Raw genomic sequence first — 22797 nt, forward strand, 5'->3', positions numbered from 1 at the left:
AAATTTCAGCATACAAAACATATACCAATCATCGAGGCTAACGACTAAAACTTTTTGCAGCTCGTTCTGTATTTTCACCATTATTACATCCACTTCGAAATTGTCTAGAGATTATTCACAAATTTAATCATTTTTAATTTTTACTTTATGATTAAACTATTTATATTTGAACAACTATAACTTTCTAAACCGTTGAGAGAGGATATTAATCTAATTACAAAGTTAGAAAATATATACTGAAAAAAGTTAAAAAAAGAAAGAAAAAAAAAGTATTATTAGACAGGCCCAATCCACCACAATGCATAATGCCGAAAAAGCCCCCAAGATTTATAAATGATAAACCCTTGCATCTTCTACTCACTTTCAAGTTCAACCAAAATGATGAAGGCTTCATTCAGAGGAAACTACGATGCCGACAACTCCGACGCCACCGGCTCCGTCGTAGTCAACGCCGGAGGCATCAACTTACGAGCTTCCGTCACCGGCGACTCCTTAGTCAACGGTCCTTCTTCTTTAAACTTAAACGGCCTCACTCTCTCCGTCGAAAACCCTGGATCCTTCACCGTCGATTATAACGTCCCCAAAAAGGTTCACATTATTATTATTATTATTATTAGTAGTAGTATATCCTTTTTGACCTGATTATTTTATTTCATATGTAATTAACTAATTATTAATTATAATTAGGATGTGCGATTTCAATTCATGAATAACGTAACGGTTAACAGAAAGCCGTTGAACTTCACGTACACGCATTCGGTGGCTGAGAACAAGACGTTGTTGGACGGTACGTTATTTTTGGATTCGAATAATAAGGTTTCGGCGACTTACGGATTTAAGCCAAGAGACTGTAAGGTGAAGTATAGTTATGTTTATGGATGTTCGACGACGGTTGAGCCGCGGTATGATTTTGCGGATAATTCGTGGGACTTAGTGGTGTCGAGGAGGCTTCCGGATGACTCTGTGGTTAGGGGTTCGTATAAGTCGTCTACTAAGGTTTTGGGGGTGGATTATAGAGCGAAGTCGTTTGCTAATGGAAGCTTTAAGGTAAATTATGTTTTAGTTTCTATTGCAGTATTGCACACCAGTTGTTCGATGAAATGTGTTCACTTTTTGATTTTCGTATATATAAAGACTTATTGAGACCAGTAGTTTAGAATGAAAATGGTGTTTTGTATTGTACACACTTTATATGCAACGAATTTGTTGGTTTGAAACAGTTGAACTAATATATCATTGCTAGTAGCCTAGTACACATGAATAAATATTATGTCAGTGGATATTCGGTAGTTAGTGGTTACTAGTATCATTAGCTGTTGAAATTGTGTTTGTAATTGACCATTTAATGAACTATCTTGTGTCTGGTTAAGTGGTTGTGAACCTTGTATTGTGCCTGCTATGTTGTCGATTACATTGTCAAAACAGTTTTTTGACACTTTGATTCTTTATGACATCCAGGTATCTGCATCAGTCAATTTAGCAGATGAGAAAAAGATACCAAAGTTAACTGCCGAGAGTATCTGGGATTTCGAGATGTAATTGTTGCAGTGCGTCTTGGAAAGTTGGGAACAAAGAAAACAGTTTTTATTAGTAAGTTCTACTTTTGCTTATATGCTTAAAATATGGAAGGTTAGAGTGGTTCTTGTATATACATCTGAACATTATCTTCTTTGAATTTGATTTATTTTAAGAGAATATTTGGATGATTGTTTTTAATTAGATGATAAGTGTCAATATATGACTTTATCGAGGAATTAAGTTCGCTAATTTGCCAAGATAGACGAATTTTATGTTTTCTAAGTAACCACCACATGTACTATATCAAGGGTTACAATTAGCTGCTAGCCCAACTGTTTGTATCTGTAGTCTCTATACTCGGGGTCAAGTGTTCAAAATCTGTCTTCAACCCGCAGCCTATCATTTTCTTTATTCTATATGAAGGGCGCTTCTAGAGTTTCAATTAAATTCCAAGCATAAGTATAACCTTATGAATATCATGCTACATATAAGGAAGGATTGATCTTTGAGCCTGGATGCTTTCGTTGAGAGTTCCATTGCCTTGCAATATCCTCTGCTGCCCTTTCTGCATCAATTGAAGCTCCAAATAAGCCTTGTCCTGTGAAGCCTATGCTGTAAATTTCATTTTTACTCTTCATGTTACTTAGCCATGAACTTTTGCTATATTCACCGTGTCCTTGTCTAGACAAAGTTTCCTCCTGCGGGAAAGTACTTGGTCAACCAAAAATAGAGAAAAAGGCATGCTTTATCATGTTGTATGGTGATTCATTCTAGTCATAGTACCTTTAACCATGATGCTACGTTGCTTGTATAACCAGTGGCTAAGATTACAGAATCAAATTCTTCTACCTTTCCATCCATGAATTCAACGCCATTAGAGGTGAATCTTTGAACTTCACCGACTACCTGCTAAACCCGGAACAAGGAATTAGTCTTTGGATTTGATATCTTAACATTAAGAATTTTTGTCTTAATGGTAGAGGTCAGAAAATGGGGTTGACTTGCAACACTTTATGTTCAAGTTGTGATGTTTTTTTATAAATAATTAGTGCTCCAGATATGCTTTTATGCTTAGTGAAAGGGGAAACCAGCTCTGCTAGTTGACCCGTTTGAGATAAACATAACCCGAATCAGTTAATCCAAAAGTAAATGGCCCCAATTTGCTTCCCTTAACGATCTTCTGTTTTTACCTTGATTTGGCCAGACTTGATCTTAGATAATAATCCCACATCTAAAACTGGGGTTTTCCCGGTTTTATTCTTGAGTTTTAGTGGTCCATCTTGAGGTCTTACAATACCGACTCTGCTCGTGTCTCCAAGTAGCAAACGAGAAGACTGAATTAGGAACCAATCAACCAGCCTTAAAGGAAACAACCTTAGCAAGCCAAGTGCAATCCCAGTAGACGATCGCCCTAGTATGTCTCTTGGCAATATGTGCAGCTGCATACATAGTTGAATTCCTCAAATATTTTTTTGAAATGATATGAAGAAATACTAAAATAGGAAACAAACTAGTAGTTGCTAATGTTTCACCTTATGTCTTACTGCTAACGAAACTCGAGCACCATTACAGCACAAATTTAAACTTATCTCTGTTCCTGAGTTCCCGCACCCAACGACCAAAACCTTTCTCCCTCTAAACTTGTCCCCATTCTTATAATCGCTACTATGCATCATTTTCCCTTCAAAAACCTTTAGTCCATCAATTTCTGGTATTGCTGGTACAGCATTATCTCCTGTGGCTACAATGAGCCACCGGCAAAGATACTCTGACCCGTTAGCAACAACCCGCCAAAGGCCCATGTCAGCATCATAATTAGATTTTTTAACATCGTACCCAAACATGGGATGTATAGAGAAGTGTTTGGCATAAGAATCTAGGTAAGATATAAACTGTTGCTTCGATGGATATACCGGATAATGTTCAGGAAATGGCATGTGAGGAAGTTGACAAAGTTTCTTCGGTAAGTGAAGTCTTAGGGAGTCATAAGATCTTAGCCTCCATAAGGAAGCTATACAGTTTTCCTTTTCAAGAATTAGGAACGGTATCCCTCTTTGACTAAGGCATGCAGCTACAGCCAGGCCCGAAGGACCAGCACCCACAATCAAAGGTCCTTGGAGCCAAACCTGAGTTAGCCTCGTGTTCATAGTTTTTGGGTATCTAGTTCGGACAGGTGTGTGGTTTGTAGGGATTATACTTAAGAAATGACTTAATAAAGCAATTTATAATAGTGCCATGCATCAAGAGGGTGTGTAGTCAAGGCAACTCATGTGTAGTGTCTTATCTTGTTTCATTGCATGTGTTCAATGAATTTAGTTTTCATATCTCTTTACTACATTTCTGTCTAAAACATTATTTCACGACGAATGTTTGTAGTGGTATGAAGTTTTTGTCTCTTGTGTTTGGAGAAAACATGTGTTTGGCAAAAGTTTTTCTATTCCGATTTTGAGGTTACAAACTGAAACCGAAAATTAAGTCTTACAAACTGAACTTTTTCTGTTTAAGAAAACGAATTTGTAAACCAAATTTCAGAAGCCTAAATAAATCAATTTCAAATCTCCTAACCCTTGTAATATTATACATAATGAAAGAGTCTCACTTATCTTTATGTTACTCATATTATGTTGGGGGGGGGGGGGGGTTGGGTGGGTGGGGGATGGCATAACTCATCACACACCCAACCCAATCAAATAGTGCCACATCACCAACCCCAAATCCATCACATGTGATGGTTTTTTACTAAGGGGGGTGGTGTGGTGTGGTGGTGTGTGATGGAATTTTTTTGTTTTTTTTTGCAAGATTAAATGTTACAAAGATAAATAAATAAATAAAAACCGACAAAAAAATGGTTGATATAGGCCTCGTCACGTTTCCGCCAACTTAGACGACTTTTATATCATTTTTATAGCATTCAAAAGTTCAAGGTTTAATTCGTAAATTATTCTAAATTCTGTTTAAAAGAAATGTGAAAGTTAAGGGGTTACATGTGTAAATTGTATTTAAAATATAATAATAATAATACTAACAAAACGAAGCACAACTCCTTCTTCCCTGTTATTTATCCGGTGACCCATCACTTCCGGCGACGGCTCCCCCCCCCCCCAACGGTCATAACCACCCCCCTCCCAACGGATAGATTTCTTGGTTTCCACCCCATCTCACGCGTGATGGCCATCACGCAAATCTCCTCCATTTCGCGTGACAAGGTAGCGGCGGCGGTGTGGAAAAACCCACCACGTGTGATGGGAGCTCCATCACGCGATGCTCCGTCCCCCCTAATGTTATGTGGACGCAACATTGTTGCACCTTCTCAAGGACAGGAAACACTTGGTTAATCTATCAAAGAAGAGATGAATTCATTCAATTCATAATCAATTTTCAAATTTGTTAAATATACTTTTGGGTAAGTTTATGAATAATTGCAAGTATAAATTAGGGTTGTTCACAAACCGAGTCGAACTGAGCACATGCTTGCTCATATTTGGTTTGGTTTGAAAGCGAGCCGAACCGAGCGGATTGAATTGTAAGAAACGAGCAATATTTTTATGTTTGAACTTTGTTTGGTTTGAAACCGAGCGGCTTTGTTTGGCTATGTTTTGCTTGGTTCCATACAAAGTTTTTATTTTAAGTTTCTAAAAGTAAAAATTATCTTTAATTCAAGACTTTTAACTTCAAAATGTCTAGACTTCCAACCCTAAAATGTCTAAAACTTAAAGTTAACAAGAAAACATGTATAAGCGAGAAGCTAGAGTTTAAAATTGCACTATAAAGTTAACACACGAGGAAATTTTAAAACTTTAGAAAACATTTTATTTTTATACAAGTAGCACGTGAACGGGTACGGGACCAGGATACGGGGACGTCACGGGTACAGGAAATGACATAAATCAAAAATCCAAGATACGGGTAGAGTAAAAAATATATATAAAAAAATACAACTATATTAAACAAAATCCAAAATAGATTTATATTGATATAAAAGTGCAAACTCCAAAAAAAAACTCCATCAACCACAGGTAATTTAATTAACATTTATCAAATAATCAATTCGTTTTCAAACTCCGGTTCATTTAGCGAGATATCAGCAACCTCCAAATAATCAATTCGTTTTCAAACTCCGGTTCATGAAGTGATGAAGGTATCAATTGTTTTGTTTCATAAACCGATTGTTAATCCTTATTAACTTTATTAGGAAATTTTGTTTTACAAGAACTTATATTTTTGGTGAATTAAATAGATTAATGAATGAATCAAAGTTTAATAAAAATATATAAACTCGTTTTATACTAAACGGAAAAGGCAGAAAAATAAAAAATAATAAATAAACATGTGTACTCTTCTTTTTCCAAGGCAATTAGACAAGATACTTTTTTTTATTGAGAGTTGTGTTTTCTTTTTAGAGCAATTTTATAAAATAATAACCAACTTTTTAAAGTTCTTTAATTAGGTCAATCAGTTTTAAAAAGTGTTTTAAATAAGTTACTCAACTTTCATATTTTATTAAATTAAAGGTTTTAACATGTTTCTTTAGCGTTTTTTTCACATAAAAATAATTTTATCTTATTTTTATGTTGACGTTGAGTGGCGACGTAGATTTAATTTTTTATTTTTGAAATTATATATAATTAACGTTTTTATTTTTTTTTAAATTTAACTACATATATTGCAAATTCCGACACCCACATCTTATCCTCTATTTCTTTCTTGGCGCACTAAAAAATCGGTGAGGGTTTCCGTCCCCCGCGCATCATAGTATATACATATATAAATAGAAAAATAATTCAAGCAAAAACGAACAGAGCCGAACCAAGCGAGGCTTTGCTCGTGCTTGGTTTGTTTTCAAACCGGACCAAGCCGAACGGGTCATTTCCAAACCGAGCCGAAATCAAACAAGTATTTTTTCGAGCAATTTTCGAGCGGGCGGTGAACGAGTGGCTGGCGACGAACAGTTTGGACAACCCTAGTATAAGTGACTATAAGAGTTTGTTCTGATACTTAAAATCAGACATGGCATTAGGCGGCATAACACATATTTGTTCCATATAGACATACACATATAAGGTCAAGTTATTCTACAAATGGTAATAAAAATGAGAAGTTTGAGAAGCCATAAATAATTGACATGTGTCAAGTGGGGACCAAAAGAAAAATGGTATAGAGGTAATTGTACACATTTTCTCTATCCACATGCAAGGCACATGTAAATACCCCTATCATTTTAGAACGTTTATAACTTTTTCGTATGATATTTTTTTTAAAAAAAAAGTTCATCATAATAACAAGCGTTTTTTTATCTTTAATATGAGTATGATTTTTGTTATATAAAATTTTAAACAAAAATCATGACATTGTGTCTTTTTTCGTCATTATGTCTTTTCGCACACCATTGTGTCTTTTCGCTTATCATTGTGTCTTTTTTCGCACACCATTGTGTCTTTTCGCTTATCATTGTGTCTTTTTCGTCATTGTGTTTTTTCGCACACCATTGTGTCTTTTCGCTTATAATTGTGTCTTTTTTCGTCATTGTTTCTTTTCGCACATCATTGTGTCTTTTTTCGCCATTGTGTCTTTTCGCAAACCATTGTGTCTTTTCGTTTATCATTGTGTCTTTTTTCGTCATTGTGTTTTTTCGCACACCATTGTGTCTTTTCACACACCATTGTGTCTTTTCGTTTATCATTGTGTCTTTTTTCGTCATTGTGATTTTCGCACACCATTGTGTCTTTTCGCTTATCATTGTGTCTTTTTTCGTCATTGTGTCTTTTCACACACCATTGTGCCTTTTCGCTTATCATTGTGTCTTTTTTCGCCATTGTGTCTTTTCGCAAACCATTGTGTCTTTCCGCACACCATTGTGTCTTTTCGTTTATCATTGTGTCTTTTTTCGTTATTGTGTTTTTTCGCACACCATTGTGTCTTTTCGCTTATCATTGTGTCTTTTTTCGTCATTGTGTCTTTTCGCACACCGTTGTGTCTTTTCGCACACCATTGTGTCTTTTCGCTTATCATTGTGTCTTTTTTCGCCATTGTGTCTTTTCGCACACCATTGTGTCTTTAACTTGAAACGTAAAACACAATGGTGAATACGTATAACCCAATGACCTAAAACGTAAAAAACAATGATGAATACGTATAACACAATGACCTAAAACGTAAGACACATTGGTGACTACGTATAACATAATGGCCTAAAACGTAAGACACAATAGTGAATATAATGACTTGAAACGTAAAACACAATGGAAACAACATATTACACAATGACACAATGAACAACAAAAAAACACAATTAAAAAACCCATTAATTTTTTTTTTATTTTTATATAACAATATGATACTCATATTAAAGATAAAAAAACACTTATTATTATGGTGAATTTTTTTTAAAAAAATAATGTCGTATGAAAAAGTTATGGACATTTTAAAATGATGAGGAATTGACATGTGCCATGCATGTGGAGAGAGAAAGTCAACAAAGGTGTGTTATTACCTTCATGCCCTTTCCATCAATTTTTATTTATTAAATTAATCTCAGTCATCCAAAAACAAGATCAATAAACTGAATTTCTTCTTATCCTTCTCATTTTTTTTTTCCTTTATATTTAACTTTACCCTACACATATAAACTTCCCTGATCATTCCTGCAGTGGAAAATGTTTAAGCAAGCCTATGAACAACTTTTTGGGTTAATGCCTATGTGTGTGACAATTTTTTTAATTGGAAAGGATAAAACCACATCGTGCTTTTTCAAGAAACCCAAACTCCTTATTTGACATCAAATTAATTGTAACGTCACAAGTTTTATATTTGTATAATAATCTAATGGAAAATGCAAATAACTATTAGTTTATAATAAAGAAAATTTGTATCTTATTTAGAGTTTGAATGATAATAATAATAATAACTTTTGAGTTTTGATGGGTGTCGACCGATGACCATAATCTAATTGACGCACAAACCCTAAGTTAAATAACTGCATCCGCGTCACATCATTATTGTCTTCATATCTCAGCTTCTTATTCCAATTCTCAAACAATTATTTTCAATTATCTATTTTAAATACATATTCAGTCTAATTAAAAGTGTCAATGTTTTCTTTTTTATTTTTCGCATTTTCAAAATTTGTTAGCCAAATTCCAAGTTTACTCTTAAACACACACAACTACTATTGATAAATAATCTATGCACCTAATTTTTCAAGTACATTATTGTCATTTATAAGCAAAAATAATAATCATTTAATCTACCTTACATTTTATGTTTTTAAACCATGACATTTAATGAGATGAAGGGAGTGCATATTACTAACTTTGAATCGCAATAATAGCAAAACATATAACATCTACGATTATAAAACGTAACTATAATATACAAATATTCAAAGTATTAATATATAATAATAATTTTCTTCTCAATATAAAATATAATTATAATAGTAAAAAAATAATATATCTGAAAATTGTTAACCGACACGGTGAATTAGAATTCGAATTTTAACACATGATATTCTAGCTATATTTGAATATTTGATTTCAAATTTATCAATCAATATTATTACAATTCAAAAAGATATCCTTTACCCATTATGATTAATCAACTATATATATACCTCCATCTACCCCCCCACAACCTCCAAACTTTCAAACCACGTACTCTTCTCTTCACCGGAAGCCCCTCTCGTTCGTAGTTTGGTAATCACCCATTAATTGACCACCATGAGCGCCTTTGAACTCGAAGATGGTTGGGGCCATAAGAAACGCATGAACCTGAAGCGCGCATGGAGAGGTAGCTTATGCTTACATTTGATTAAGTTTATAGCAGCCCTCTTAATATTCTTGGCCTGCGTAACCTTCATCGTGTTCTTATGCATGTTCTACGAAAGCGTACCATCACCAAGTTTCGCCGTTCTAGACGTCAAATTTTACGCCTTCAACCTCTCCTCCACGTCCCTCACCTCCAACCTCCAAATCACCATATCCTCCCGGCATCAATATATAGAGTCCACAGACAACAACTTCCACCTTGACCAACTTCACATTTACGCGTCTTACAGGTATTATTATTATTATTGAATTCTATGTTAATTATTATTATTATTATTATTATTATTATTATTATTATTATTAACGATTGACTCTTTTACCATCTTATAACAGGAACCAACAGATCACATTGCCAACAATGATTCCACCCACGAACCTAGGTAGCTACGACGTCAACGTTTGGTCTCCTTTTGTTAACGGAACTGAAGTTCCGTTAACCCCTGATCTTGCAGCGTCTTTGGCACAAGACAAGACCGCCACAATGCCGATTAATGTTGAAGTTACAGGACGGGTTCGAATGAAATCTGGATATGTTGCAAGTCGACACTGGTTGAAAGTAAACTGTCGGGCATATATTATGTTTGGGAACTACAACGGTAGTAACGTCATTGGTTCGGCCGTTAAGAATCCGTTTGATCTTGAAAAAGCGTGTCGTACTGATGTTGGTTTGCTAGAGTGGAAGATATTTGAATGTGTAGGAACCGAATTCGTGAATTGAGTAAATAAACAGAAAATTAACAAACAGTTTTATTACTCATACAATACAATACAAGAATCTGAAATACAATACAGAATCAAGGAAATAAACCAAATACAATACAAAAAAAAAATAAACGGTTTGGCTGAGGATCGTGTTGAACACGTGGCCCTTAAAACAATATTTCGAGTCTCCCAAGAGAACTCGTTGTTTCCCAGGGTACAACAGCCGGAGCAGTAGTACTGCCGGAGTTAACCGTAAACCTGAAAAAGGTTCGAATAAAAGAAACCAGAAATGTAGAAGAAGTTGAAAAAACTTGCAACAATGCTTGTGTTGTGTGTAAGGTTTGGTGTGTGTTGCAACTTAGTTTACCTCTCTATTTATAGAGGAAAAACAAGGCACAAGTTTTTCATCCCACCAATGTGGGATACACCACTATAGTATTTTCTTTCAAATACGCACAATCACACATCGATATCTCATTCATCAATGTCTATTAGTGTGCATTTGTTGTGTCATAACTACCTACTAATGCACACGTAACAAATTTTCCAACAATCCCCCACATGAATGGAAATCGATTATTCGAAGTAAGTTTCAGCAGTTGAGTATTGCCGGATAGGTAGGTGTTACCCTTTGAACCTTCCGTTGTGAAGCATACTTAGCCTCCTAGCGGTTTGTAGTCGCGATGACTTTGAACAGACCCCCATTTGTGTAGACGACAATATGCCTTCACACAATACTCTCCCTGGTTTGGTCAACCCCTCATTCTTGTGTCCGTTATGGTCATGGATCACGGTCCTAGTTCTGCGAGAGCTCTAGGAAATTGCGCCTCCCCACAATTCCATTCAAAGCGACCACACTTCTCTCTAACATAGGTGATTCCCATGAATCATTAAAAGCATCATGGTTATTTCACTTAACCTTAATATGCTTAACCTCTCCCAAATGTCACTGGTTTTAGGGTACTCCCCTAGGAGAAAGGACTAGGAAGTTCAAGACTCCCTTTGGTTTTGGGGTACTCCCCCACAGTGACTGCCTCTGGTCATATGATTAAGTTTGCCTAAGCTCTTGGGATCTCCAGTCTGCTAAGTTAGGTTTCTCTCATACTTCCTTTATCGCGGGCTTTAGTCCCATTCCTCTCGACAACTTATAAAATTTATCCGTGCTTAAGCCTTTTATTAACGGGTCTGCAATGTTATCTTCTGACCTCACATGGTCAATCGTGATAACACCCGTTGACAGTAGTTGTCGTATCGTGTTATGTCTACGTCTCATATGCCTTGATTTGCCATTATACATTGAACGTTGAGATCTACCAATTGCAGACTCACTGTCACAGTGTATGCAAATTGCCGACAACGGCTTTGGCCATTGTGGAATGTCTTCCACGAATTGACGTAACCATTCTGGCTCTTCCCCAGATTTGTCTAAGGCAATGAATTCAGATTCCATTGTGGATCTAGCAATTACAGTTTGTTTGGATGATTTCTAAGATATTGCTGCCCCACCAAGTAGGAACACGTACCCACTTGTTGATTTGGAATCTTTCATATCCGAAATCCAGTTCGCATCAGTATACCCTTCGATCACAGCTGGATGGTTGGTATAATTCAAACCATAGTCTCTTGTGTATCTTATGTACCTAAGCACACTTATAATAGCTTTCTAATGTTGAACACTTGGATTGCTAGTATATCTACTTAGCCTACTCACCGCGTATGCTAAATCGGGTCTCGTACATGTCATGAGATACATTAGACTTCCAATGATTCTTGAATACTCTAATTGAGCAACCGGCTCAACTCTATTTTTACATAGATGTAGAGTAGTGTCAACAGGAGAACGAGCCACTCGCTTGTCTTCCTTGTTGAATTTTTCAAGAATCTTGTCGACATAGTGTGCTTGACTCAAAGTAAGACCTTCTTTGGTTTTAATGATTTTTATTCCAAGAATAGTATCAACTAAACCCATGTCTTTCATGTCAAATCGTGCCTTAACATGTCTTTTGTAGATTGAACCATTTTATCATTACTCCCAATGATAAGCATGTCATCCACATAAAGGCATAAAATAACATAACCTCCATTTGTGTTTTTAACATAAACACATTTATCACACTCATTAATTTTGAAACCATTGCTAATCATGACTTGGTCAAACTTTTGGTGCCATTGTTTTGGAGCTTGCTTCAAGCCATACAAAGACTTGATGAGTTTGCATACTTTGCCCTTTTGACCAGGGGCGGAGAAACCCTCAGGTTGCTCCATGTATATCTCTTCTTCCAAATCACCATTTAGAAAAGCCATTTTTACATCCATTTGGTGCACTTCCAAACTTCGTAAAGACGCGATTACAAGCACCAACCTTATAGAGGTTATACGTGTTACAGGTGAGTAAGTATCAAAATAGTCTAGACCTTCCTTTTGTCTAAAACCTTTGATCACTAGCCTCGCCTTGTATTTATCAATACTTCCATCGGATTTCATCTTCTTTTTGAATATCCCACGATATCCAAGTGGTTTGCAACCAAATGGAAGATCTACCAATTCCCAAGTATGATTTTGTAAGATCGAATCAATTTCATTCTTGATTGCTTCTTTCCATTGAGGTCCTTCAGGTGAGGTCACCGCTTCATGGTAGGTATTAGGTTCACCTTCAACCATAAAGCTTACGAAGTCAGGACCAAAGGATTTTGCAACCTTTTGTCTTTTGCATCGTCTTAAATCACCATCCTCAGTCTCGGGCCGTTCATGTGTTCCTTCATGAACCAAGTCGTCATTTTATGTTGACGAGCTTGCACCTACATCATTCGCTCGTGATGATGAAGCCTCATGTGTGTGTCCTAACTTAGGAAACATGTGCTCAAAATACGATACAGTATTGGGGCTCGCCTCCATGAAAGTGTTTACGTGTACATTTGGATTTTTGGATTCATATACCAAAAACCGATGTGCACTACTATTGTGAGCATATCCAATGAAAATGCAGTCAACAGTTTTGGGACCAATCCTAAGAGCTTTAGGAGGTGGTACGGTGACTTTAGCTAGGCACCCCCACACTTTCATGTATTTGTACGAAGGTTCTCTTCCCTTCCATAACTTATAAGGAGTCTCGTCCCTATTCTTGAGAGGTATCTTATTTAAAAGATAATTTGCCGTTAAAATGGCATCCCCCCACATGTCATGGCTCACCCCAGAACTAACCAACATGGCATTCATCATCTCTTTCACTATACGGTTCTTTCGTTCCGCCATGCCATTTGATTGTGGAGAATAAGGAGGGTTTATTCATGTATTATGCCACTTTGTGCGCATAAATCCGCAAATGGTGAAACGTATTCACCTCCTCGATCGCTTCTCACACGTTTAATTTTCTTGTTAAGTTGTAACTCAACTTCATTTTTAAACAAGATAAATTTTTCTATTGCTTCATCTTTACTTTTAAGTAAATATACATAGCAATATTTTGAGCAATCATCAATAAACGTGATGAAATATTTGTTTCCCCCTCTTGTTGGGCACATTTTTAAATTGCACACATCGGTGTGAATTAAATCAAGTGTTTCGGTTATTCTTTCAACCGATTTGAAGGATGATCTTGTAAGTTTGGATTCAACACATGATTCGCATTTCGAGTTTGTATCAATGTGGAATGTTGGTATGCTTTTTAATTTAATTAAACGACGAAGTGAATTGAAATTTACATGTCCTAATCTACCATGCCAAACATTTGAATTTAAAGACTCAATAATATAAGCAGAAGTAGATGCCTTATTCATTTCATTTCCAATCACGGTTACATCAAGTTTAAACATACCATTGAGGGCATAGCCCTTACCAAAATACATTCCACGCTTAGTCAAGACAAACTTGTCCGACTCAAACACTAAACGAAAACCAAACTTATTAAGCAACCAACCCGAAACCAAATTCTTACAAATTTCGGGCACATACAAAGTGTTGCTCAAAGTAAGCTCTTTTCCCGAAGTCATCTTCAAGATCACATTCCCTTCACCCTTGATGTCGGCCGTTGCTTGATTCCCCATAAACAACTTAGCATCACTAGCAGCCTCCTTAAAGGTGCTAAAGAGGGTCTTGTCACCACACACATGACGGGTCGCACCCGTATCAATGAACCATCCTTGCGGTTTGTCCCCCACAAGATTGATTTCTTCAATCATTGCCGAGAGCTCGGTGATCATTGCCACCAACGGTTCACCATTTTCATCCACCATATGCGCACGCTCACGCTTAGGCTTCTTGCATTGGTTCGCACGATGGCCATTCTCATTACAATTGTAACAAACACCTTGGAAGTTTGAAGATTGAGGTTTCTTTTTCACAACCTCCTTCTTCGGTCCAAGGTTCACCTTTCCCTTTCCCTTATTCATTTTACCCTTACCCTTATGCCCCCCTTAGAAGATTGTCTAAGTTCAACCATGTTGGCCTTAGCCATTGGCTCCACACGAGCGGATTTTTGAGCCGTTTTATTGTCTTCCTCAATTCGAAGACGAACAATTAATTCATCAATAGTCATCTCCTTTCGTTTGTGCTTAAGATAATTCTTAAACTCAACCCAACTAGGAGGCAACTTTTCAATTATGGCTGCAACTTGGAACGTTTCACTAAGTGTCATACCCTCGGCATGAATTTCATGAAGTATAACTTGTAGTTCTTGGACTTGGGTGATCACAGTCTTGGAGTCAACCATTTTTAAGTCCAAAAAACGGGCCACAACAAATTTCTTTGTTCCCGCATCTTCGATTTTATACATCTTGTCTAAAGACTCCCAAAGTTCTTTGGCAGTCTTTATCCCACAATAGACGTTATACATTGGATCCGCCAAACCATTGAGCACGTAATTGCGACATAGAAATTCAGAATATTTCCAAGTGTCCAAAGCACTCACACTTTGGGCATCATCTTGGGCAGTGGGGTATGGGGGTTGTTTCTCCAAGAACTGTGCTAAGTTCAAGGTTGTCAAGTAGAAAAACATTTTCTGCTGCCACCTCTTAAAATGGACACCCGTGAAATTTTCGGGTTTTTCAGCATGGTTAGCCATTGTGGTCGTTCCCATATTGGCTGGGTGGTCAAATGGACAGCAGGGGTAGCATTAGAAGTGTTCAGGGTTGGTCATGTCATTCTTGCACACAGAAAACAGACCAAGTTAGTAACTTAGAAAAAAAATTCATAAAATTCTGAAAATTGCCAGATAAATTTATCCCGTGCGAGATAGCTTTATCTCGTGCGAGATAACAAAACCAGCCCAAAAAGGAGCCTTTTCTGATTTCAGAATGCTAAACCAAGAATGAATCTGTCTAAGTCCAACTTTGAAGATCCAATTCTTGATTCTGAGACCAAAGCAGAAAAGAAAAACTGTTTTTAAAACATATACTATTTTGAAACAAAACTGGTTTGGATCAAAATAGAATAGTTTCTGAAAACTTAAACAAAGTTTTCACGATAAGCTATCTCGTGCTAGATAGCCAAAAACAGCCCAAAAAGAAGCCTTTTTCTGATTTCAGAATGTTAAACCAAAAATGAATCTGTCTAAGTTCAACTTTGAAGATCCAATTCTTGATTCTGAGACCAAAACAGAAAAGAAAAAAATTGTTTTTAAAACATATACTATTTTGAAACAAAACTGGTTTGGATCAAAACAGAATAGTTTCTGAAAATTTAAGCAAAGTTTTCACGAAACGGTTTTAAAAATATTGTTTTAAGATTGTAGGAACCGAATTCGTGAATTGAGTAAATAAACAGAAAATTAACAAATAGTTTTATTACTTATACAATACAATACAAGAATCTGAAATAAAATACAGAATCAAAGAAATAAACCAAATACAATACAAAAAAAAATGTAAACGGTTTGGCTGAGGATCTTGTTGAACACGTGGCCCTTAAAACAATATTTCGAGTCTCCCAAGAGAACTCGTTGTTTCCCAGGGTACAACAGCCGGAGCAGTAGTACTGCCGGAATTAACCATAAACCTGAAAAAGGTTCGAATAAAAGAAACCAGAAATATAGAAGAAGAAGAAGTTGGAAAAACCTTGCAACAATGCTTGTGTTGTGTGTAAGATTTGGTGTGTGTTGCAACTTAGTTTACCTCTCTATTTATAGAGGAAAAACAAGACACAAGTTTTTCATCCACCACTATAGTATTTTCTTTCAAATACACACAATCGCACATCGATATCTCATTCATCAATGTCTATTAGTGTGCATTTGTTGTGTCATAACAACCTACTAATGCACACGTAACAAATTTTCCAACAGAACGTTGATCACAAACTTATCTCAACTTAATGCTTTCTCTATGTTAATTTTTATTATTCGCTACTTCATTGTAATTGTTAACTCGTTTTGGTTTTTTTAGTAGATTTAATCTCAATTATTATATGAATGTTATATGCATGTGAAGTCGTTTACGCAAGATTATGAATTTAGTTCATTAGTGTTCTGTTTGGTCTGTTTCTATATTTTTCTTTTGTCCATGCGTGCTTTTCTTTGCTCGGCTTTCTCGCTGTGTTTTTTAATATAGTTTTCTTTTGTCGTTAAAAAAAGAGAGTTAACTTTTCAATAATTTTAGCAGGTTTTAGGTTAAAATGCAAGTTAAAGAGTCGTTAACAGGTTTTGAAGATTGTAAACTAAAATCAAATTATTGAAAACTAGCAATGTTAGCTGAGCGTTGCGACGGTGCTATTTATGTTTATCATATTTATTTTGTGATACTACTTAAGATTACATTCAAATATAGAGCATAAAGCATAACATTTATGTGTTAATTAAATACATTTAAATTTTAACATTGTTGTAACAATTCAAGAAATTAATACTAAAATTCTCTTAAAAGATTAGTTAATATGCATGTTATAGTTTTGGGTAAAAAAACATCAAAGTGCATACACAATCATAAACAAAAACATATCCATACTATAATCGATATTTATGCAAAAACAAAATATAATTTGTACACAACCATAAATAAAATCATTTATCCGGCCAAATTTGCCTTAAAAATCCTTTTCTTGTAATGTAACTATTTTGTTTTTGTTGCAAGCTTTTGCTAGTTTTTATTCAATAAAAGTTGTTCTAAAAATAATTTATCAATCTTTGTCTGCTATTTTTTTAAACTAAAGATAAAACTTTAGCTAGACAATGAAATAGAAAAATATTAATAAATGATTAAAACTTATAGCACATCATGGTAAATCATTTTATTCCCATCAATTTAAGAGAGAGAATTTGTGTAAAAAAAGTAAAAAAAAAATATGGTGATGTATATATAGGTATGGGAGGGGTGACGGTTATTACGGTTGAAAAGGGTGAAACGACACAATGGTTGAGGAAATGGTGTTTTATTTTTAAAGGTGTTTTCAATATAATTATACGATAAAAAGACAAAGAGGGGAAAAACTAAAAGTTTGCGTATGTGGTAGTAGGGATGAGATCGGTACAGTACTGGTACCGACCGGTCCCGGTGATCATAAATTGTTAATACCGGTATCGGTATCGAATCTACGGTTCGGTACCGGTATCGAAATCTTCGGTTAGGTACCGGTATTGATGGTAAAAAAAATCGAGAAATACCGGTACCGATACCGAAACTCAAAACTTTGGTACCGATTCAGTACCGGTATCGAATTTGCTCATCTCTGTGTGGTAGGATGAATTAATTGAAATTAAAATTTTATAATAAATATGTGTGTAATCAATTCTAAATGTAGTAGATAAAATTAAAGAAAAAACACAAAACAAAATGCAATCAACCCTAATAGACATAGAAATACAGAAACAATATATTGATTATTGTATAGTTGATTTGGTAGTCAAGATACAATCTCTATAGAAAACCATTCATTATAATGTACTCAAGGGATTTTTATATTTCATTATAATTATATTATAGAATGGTATATATAATTACAAATGGTTATCGGTAAAGATTGTATCTTGACTATCAAATCAACTAATCAATAATCAATATATCGGTTTTGTCATTCAAAATAGAGGGGGGGGGCTTGTCGCCCCGCTTACCTGTCTTTCTATTAGAGGTGTGCATAGGTCGGTTTGGGGTGGATTTGAGCCAAACCCATAACCATAACCGACGTGTTGGTTAATGGATAATCATAACCATAACCGACCCGTTATGGCGGTTTCGGTTAATCGGTTTTGAAGGTAATAGTGGGTTGGTTATGGGTCGGGTAACCATACCAAAACAATGTAATTACGCCTAAAAGTTTGGCACAAATTATTACGAAAAAAACGATATGACATAATACAACAAAGTATATATATATATAATCCATAATATAAGTACCAATTTATCAAACAAAGAGAATGGCATTAGTGAAATTTAATCTCAAACATATTGTTAGTTAAATAAATGGGTCGGTTCGGTTATGATGGTTTTGGAATTATCTTTAACCAAAACCGACCCGCATTTGGCGGTTTTTAAAAATTTATTAAACTGACACATCGGTTATGACAATTATCAGTTAAAATTGGTTTGGTTATGTCGGTTATAGTTTGGTTAAGGGTTATGGAGGTTAAGTTGCACACCCCTACTTTCTATTGTAATTGAATTCTTTTATTTGAAATATTAAGTCATATATGGTTCTATATATTTATGTCAGTTAATCCCGTATTAAGTTCGATTTAGTTTCCGTGTTACACAATTCAAACTTGTCAGCACCTTTAGGTTGAGGGAAGTGGGGGCACGGACCACGCGGCGCGGACGACGTGGCAGCCGCGCACACCACTACCATATTTGCGTGAACGAGGGCGCGGTTGGCCGGGGCGAGCCGGTCCACGGGTCTTGATTGAAGTTGTTGCTTAAAAACTTGGGGGTGGATCAATCAAGCCCCACCACACCCTCTGGGACTTGATCCAGGAGCTTGATCTTGTGTCACGTCAGCACCTACATGTCTTAAATATATTGGATCACTTGAGGGTGGATCAAGCCCACTACCCTTAGCCTTATAATTGAAATATATAAAATACTATCAAAATAATTAATCAATAATTCCTCGGATGCACTTGGACCAACGTCACATCCTAGTCTCCATACCAGCTCAACTGAAATCATAAGTCAACGATTCCTTGTACGTCACATCATGGTCTCCAAGCCAGCTCAACGAAAATAATTAATCAATGATTCCGCGGACGCACTTGGACCAGCCAAACGTCACATCCTGGTCTCCAAGCCAGCTCAATGAAAGTAATTAATCAACGATTCCTCAAACACACTTAGACCACCCAGACGCCACATCCTGGTCTCTAGAGGTGCACAAATCGGGTATTTTCAAGAACCGGAACCGGGTAGGAACCAGTTCCAGGTATGGTAAAAGAAAGTCAAAACCGGGTCTGGGTGGGGTAGGGTATTTGACTGGGTTTTAACTGGTTACACCGGGTTTTTTTCAGGTATCAGGTCGGGTTTTGACTCAGTTCTAGTTCTGGGGGAAACCCAAAGCTCGATCCGATCTCCAAACAAGCTAAACAAAAATAATTAATCAATGATTCCTCACAGCACTTAGCCCACCCAGACACATCTTGGTCTCTATACCAGCTCAACGATAGGACGTGTCCTCCAAGACCGTGTTGATTAATTTTAAAACTACTTGAAGAGTGAGATGGAAAACCAAACCTTATGATTTTATTTGATACCTTGAATACCGGTTGAAAGTAGACTGCCCTACATATTAGGTTTGAGAACAAGAACGATACTAGCGTTGTTGGTTGGGCCTATGTACCCGTTTATTTGAGGATGTCATGTATAAAGTTACATTTTTAATGTTGTTAAAAGCCATCATTTAGAAGTTGACATTCGTAATTTAACATGTTATCTTAAATCGTATGGCTCATGACGGGTTTTGTTGAAAACGGATTTGTCCGAAATAAGTCGTCTTAGAAAAATTCATATATATTTATCAAAATGGCCAACTTTATCTGCTTTGTGTTGATTAGACGTGACAGATAATTATGGTAATGTTGGCGACAACATTACCATAGTTATGTAGTCAGGATTACAATGCTCAAGGAAATCTATACAACAAAAAGCAACCCCACGGAGGGGGTAGCAGTGGAGGAAGTTGAAGGGGGTGCATGGTGTCGGTTGTTAGAGGAGAGACAGCGATGGCAACAGAGCCACAATGGTGAAGGGCGGGGCTCATCATTTGAGTTGTTTTAATTTAACAATTTTTATTAGCTAGTTGTATAATTTTAATAAACACAAAGAAATCATAAGTAAATTCTTACTATGATCCAAAATTCCACATTCATGCTAATGTTTTGTTTAGCAGGTGACTTAAAGAAAAAGATATTGAGAGTCACAAGACGTGAGGTATATTTTGTTCAATGATATGCATTCACATTTTTTTACCTGAACACAACAAGATCAAATTTTGCCTTAATATTTTGTTCACATGAAAAACAGAAACCACACCAAGTAATGGATGTTCAGCAGACGTTCAGTTTTGAGCCAACCAATAAATCAATCAAGCCCTGTAAATCCCACCGCATAGCACGCTATCGGCAGGGTCAGGGGAGGGTAGCAAGTCTTTCCTCTATTCGTGAGAATAGAGAGACTGCTTCCAGAGAGACCCCTGGCTCATAAAGCTACATACAGGTAAACAGAGTAACGGACAACAAATATTGGAGAATAATAACCATATGATGAATGCGAGCTTTAAATGTTTGGTGTTCCCAATTCGGTTTGGGTAGGTTAACAATTAAATAAACAATAACCATATGATAATCAACTTATCACAATATTGAAAATGCATGTAACTTATAATGATTTCTGCATCTCGAATGCAGCCTAAAATAGGTATAAACCTTTGCACGTCGCTTCCCACAATCTCAACACCATTTAAACAAATTCCGAATTTATCTGCAAAAGTTCTACAGATGAACTTCATACTTGTATTTATGATATATTTGGCTTGTTCAAAAACTTAAGATTTAATAGCTTATTGAAGAAGTTCGGTTCGGTTATTCAGTTCAGTTAAGTTAAAAAACCATAACCCAAAACCAAACCGTTGAAGTTGGTTTTCAAAAAATGAATTAACCAAACCCTGCACATTACAAAAAGTCTCAACCCCTGCACAAGACTCACTTCCTAAGTTGCAAACATAACACAAAACTTGAAGCATGTAAAGTTGTAAACACTCCCAAATTCAAAACTTCATATTACAACTTGCAGAGATAAAAGATGCAATAGATGCATACCGCCAAATCTAAAAAGTCATGCATGTAACCAAAAAAAGCTTCTAACTAACATAAAAATAATGACCAACGTCATCTTAAAGCCTGCGTATTTGAGCTAATAAATTACTCAAACTAATGTATTTGTTTATAACCAAACAAAAATCAATATCCAACAAGCAGATTAAAAAAGCGAATATAAGCCTTGTAACACTTATTACCTTGTTAACAAGATCAGGCCACAGAATCAAACATCTTGTATCAGTGTGCACTATAGCTATCATCTTCCTCATCGAAATCCAACCTTATTTTGCAGCCTCGTTTTCAGCACTAACTAAACCAAGTTCCTTCTCGATTTTACTCCAAGCAACCAAAAGATTCGGCGGGAACTTCTTCTTCATCGTCCTAATCATCCCTTTCGCCTCTTTGGTTTTCGATTTCTTCGCTAACCCTTCAACCAAATACTTCAAAGTATTAAAATCCGGTATCTTGTTAGCCGCAACACTCTGTTTAAACACCTTATACCCGGTCTCAAACCGCCCATTCAGGCATAGATAATAAATCGAAGTCCTAAAACTAGCAGCATTCGGGTTACAACAGTTTCCTTCCAACGTATCAAACACCTCCTTCGCTTCATCCATCATCCCCTTCTTACAATAACAAGTCATCAAATAATTATAACTTATCGTATCCGGCTTCAACCCCGAATTACTCATCTCCTGAATCATCTTCTTAATATTCTCCGGATCACCGTCCACCGCGTTCATTATCCTAACATTATTCGCCGCAACATCAATCACACACCCTTTACTCACCATCTCATCCCAAACCCGTTCAGCTTCCGTCGAATTCCCTTTCTTGTACAACGAGTGTATTATCGACGTATACGTAACACCCGAAACCCGAATCCCCTTCTCACTCATTTCCTTCAACTTCTCAATCGCCAACTCCGGCTTACCCGCATCACAATAAGACTTAACCAAAATCCCATAAGAATACTCGTCTAACTTAAACCCGTACTTCGCCGGCATTTCGTCGAACAGTTGGGGTGCAAGGTCAAACCTTTTGGAATTCGAACAAGCAGTAAGCAAAGCATTGAACGACAAACTAGACCTAGGGGTTTTAAGGGTATCCATCTGGGTATAAGTCTTAAGCGCATGGTCAATCATACCAGCAATACCGTACGATTTAATAAGCGAAGATAAAAACTGTTCTTCAACGATTCTTGGGTCGTTTTTATGAGACTCAATGAGTGTTTCAATGTCTTTGAAGCGGTGGGATTTTGCAAGGCGGCGGACGGTGATCTGTTGAGCGTGGTGGGTGGATCCAGGTGAAGAAGATGAGTGGTTGGTTTTGACGGTTGAGTAGATGTCTAGGGCTTTGTCGGTGTCGTGTTCTTTTCGGAGCTTGGATTTGGCCTTGGAAATGGTCATCGGAGATGGGTTTGTGAGGTTGGTGGCCGCCGTGGCGGCGGTGGAGAGGTGCCGGGCGCGGCGGAGGAGAGTTGAGGATGATGATGACGCCATGTTTTAGGGCTTTGGGTTTAGG

The 22797-nt window shown here is 36.4% G+C and overlaps 2 protein-coding genes and 2 pseudogenes across 2 annotated transcripts; 2 read left to right on the forward strand and 2 right to left on the reverse strand.

Annotated features, from left to right (window-relative positions):
• The first annotated feature begins 288 nt into the window (after positions 1–288).
• Positions 289–2444, forward strand: LOC143630281 (outer envelope pore protein 24, chloroplastic-like). Its single transcript, XM_077099341.1, has 3 exons — positions 289–588; positions 688–1047; positions 1459–2444. The coding sequence occupies exons 1-3, from the start codon at positions 334–336 to the stop codon at positions 1537–1539; spliced, it is 696 nt and encodes a 231-aa protein (XP_076955456.1). The 5' UTR covers positions 289–333; the 3' UTR covers positions 1540–2444.
• Positions 2445–2785: 341 nt separating this feature from the next.
• LOC143630306 (putative indole-3-pyruvate monooxygenase YUCCA5 pseudogene) lies at positions 2786–3665 on the reverse strand (annotated as a pseudogene).
• A 5568-nt stretch (positions 3666–9233) lies between these two features.
• On the forward strand, positions 9234–10059 carry LOC143630307 (NDR1/HIN1-like protein 1). Its single transcript, XM_077099362.1, has 2 exons — positions 9234–9571; positions 9675–10059. Exons 1-2 carry the CDS (start codon positions 9234–9236, stop codon positions 10057–10059), a joined length of 723 nt encoding a protein of 240 aa, XP_076955477.1.
• An 11316-nt stretch (positions 10060–21375) lies between these two features.
• Positions 21376–22797, reverse strand: LOC143630335 (small ribosomal subunit protein mL103 (rPPR7) pseudogene; annotated as a pseudogene).

This window comes from Bidens hawaiensis, unplaced genomic scaffold, assembly GCF_021521415.1.
Source record: "Bidens hawaiensis isolate Kalapana, Puna unplaced genomic scaffold, B.hawaiensis_p1.1 tig00005637_1, whole genome shotgun sequence".
Lineage (NCBI taxonomy): Eukaryota > Viridiplantae > Streptophyta > Magnoliopsida > Asterales > Asteraceae > Bidens > Bidens hawaiensis.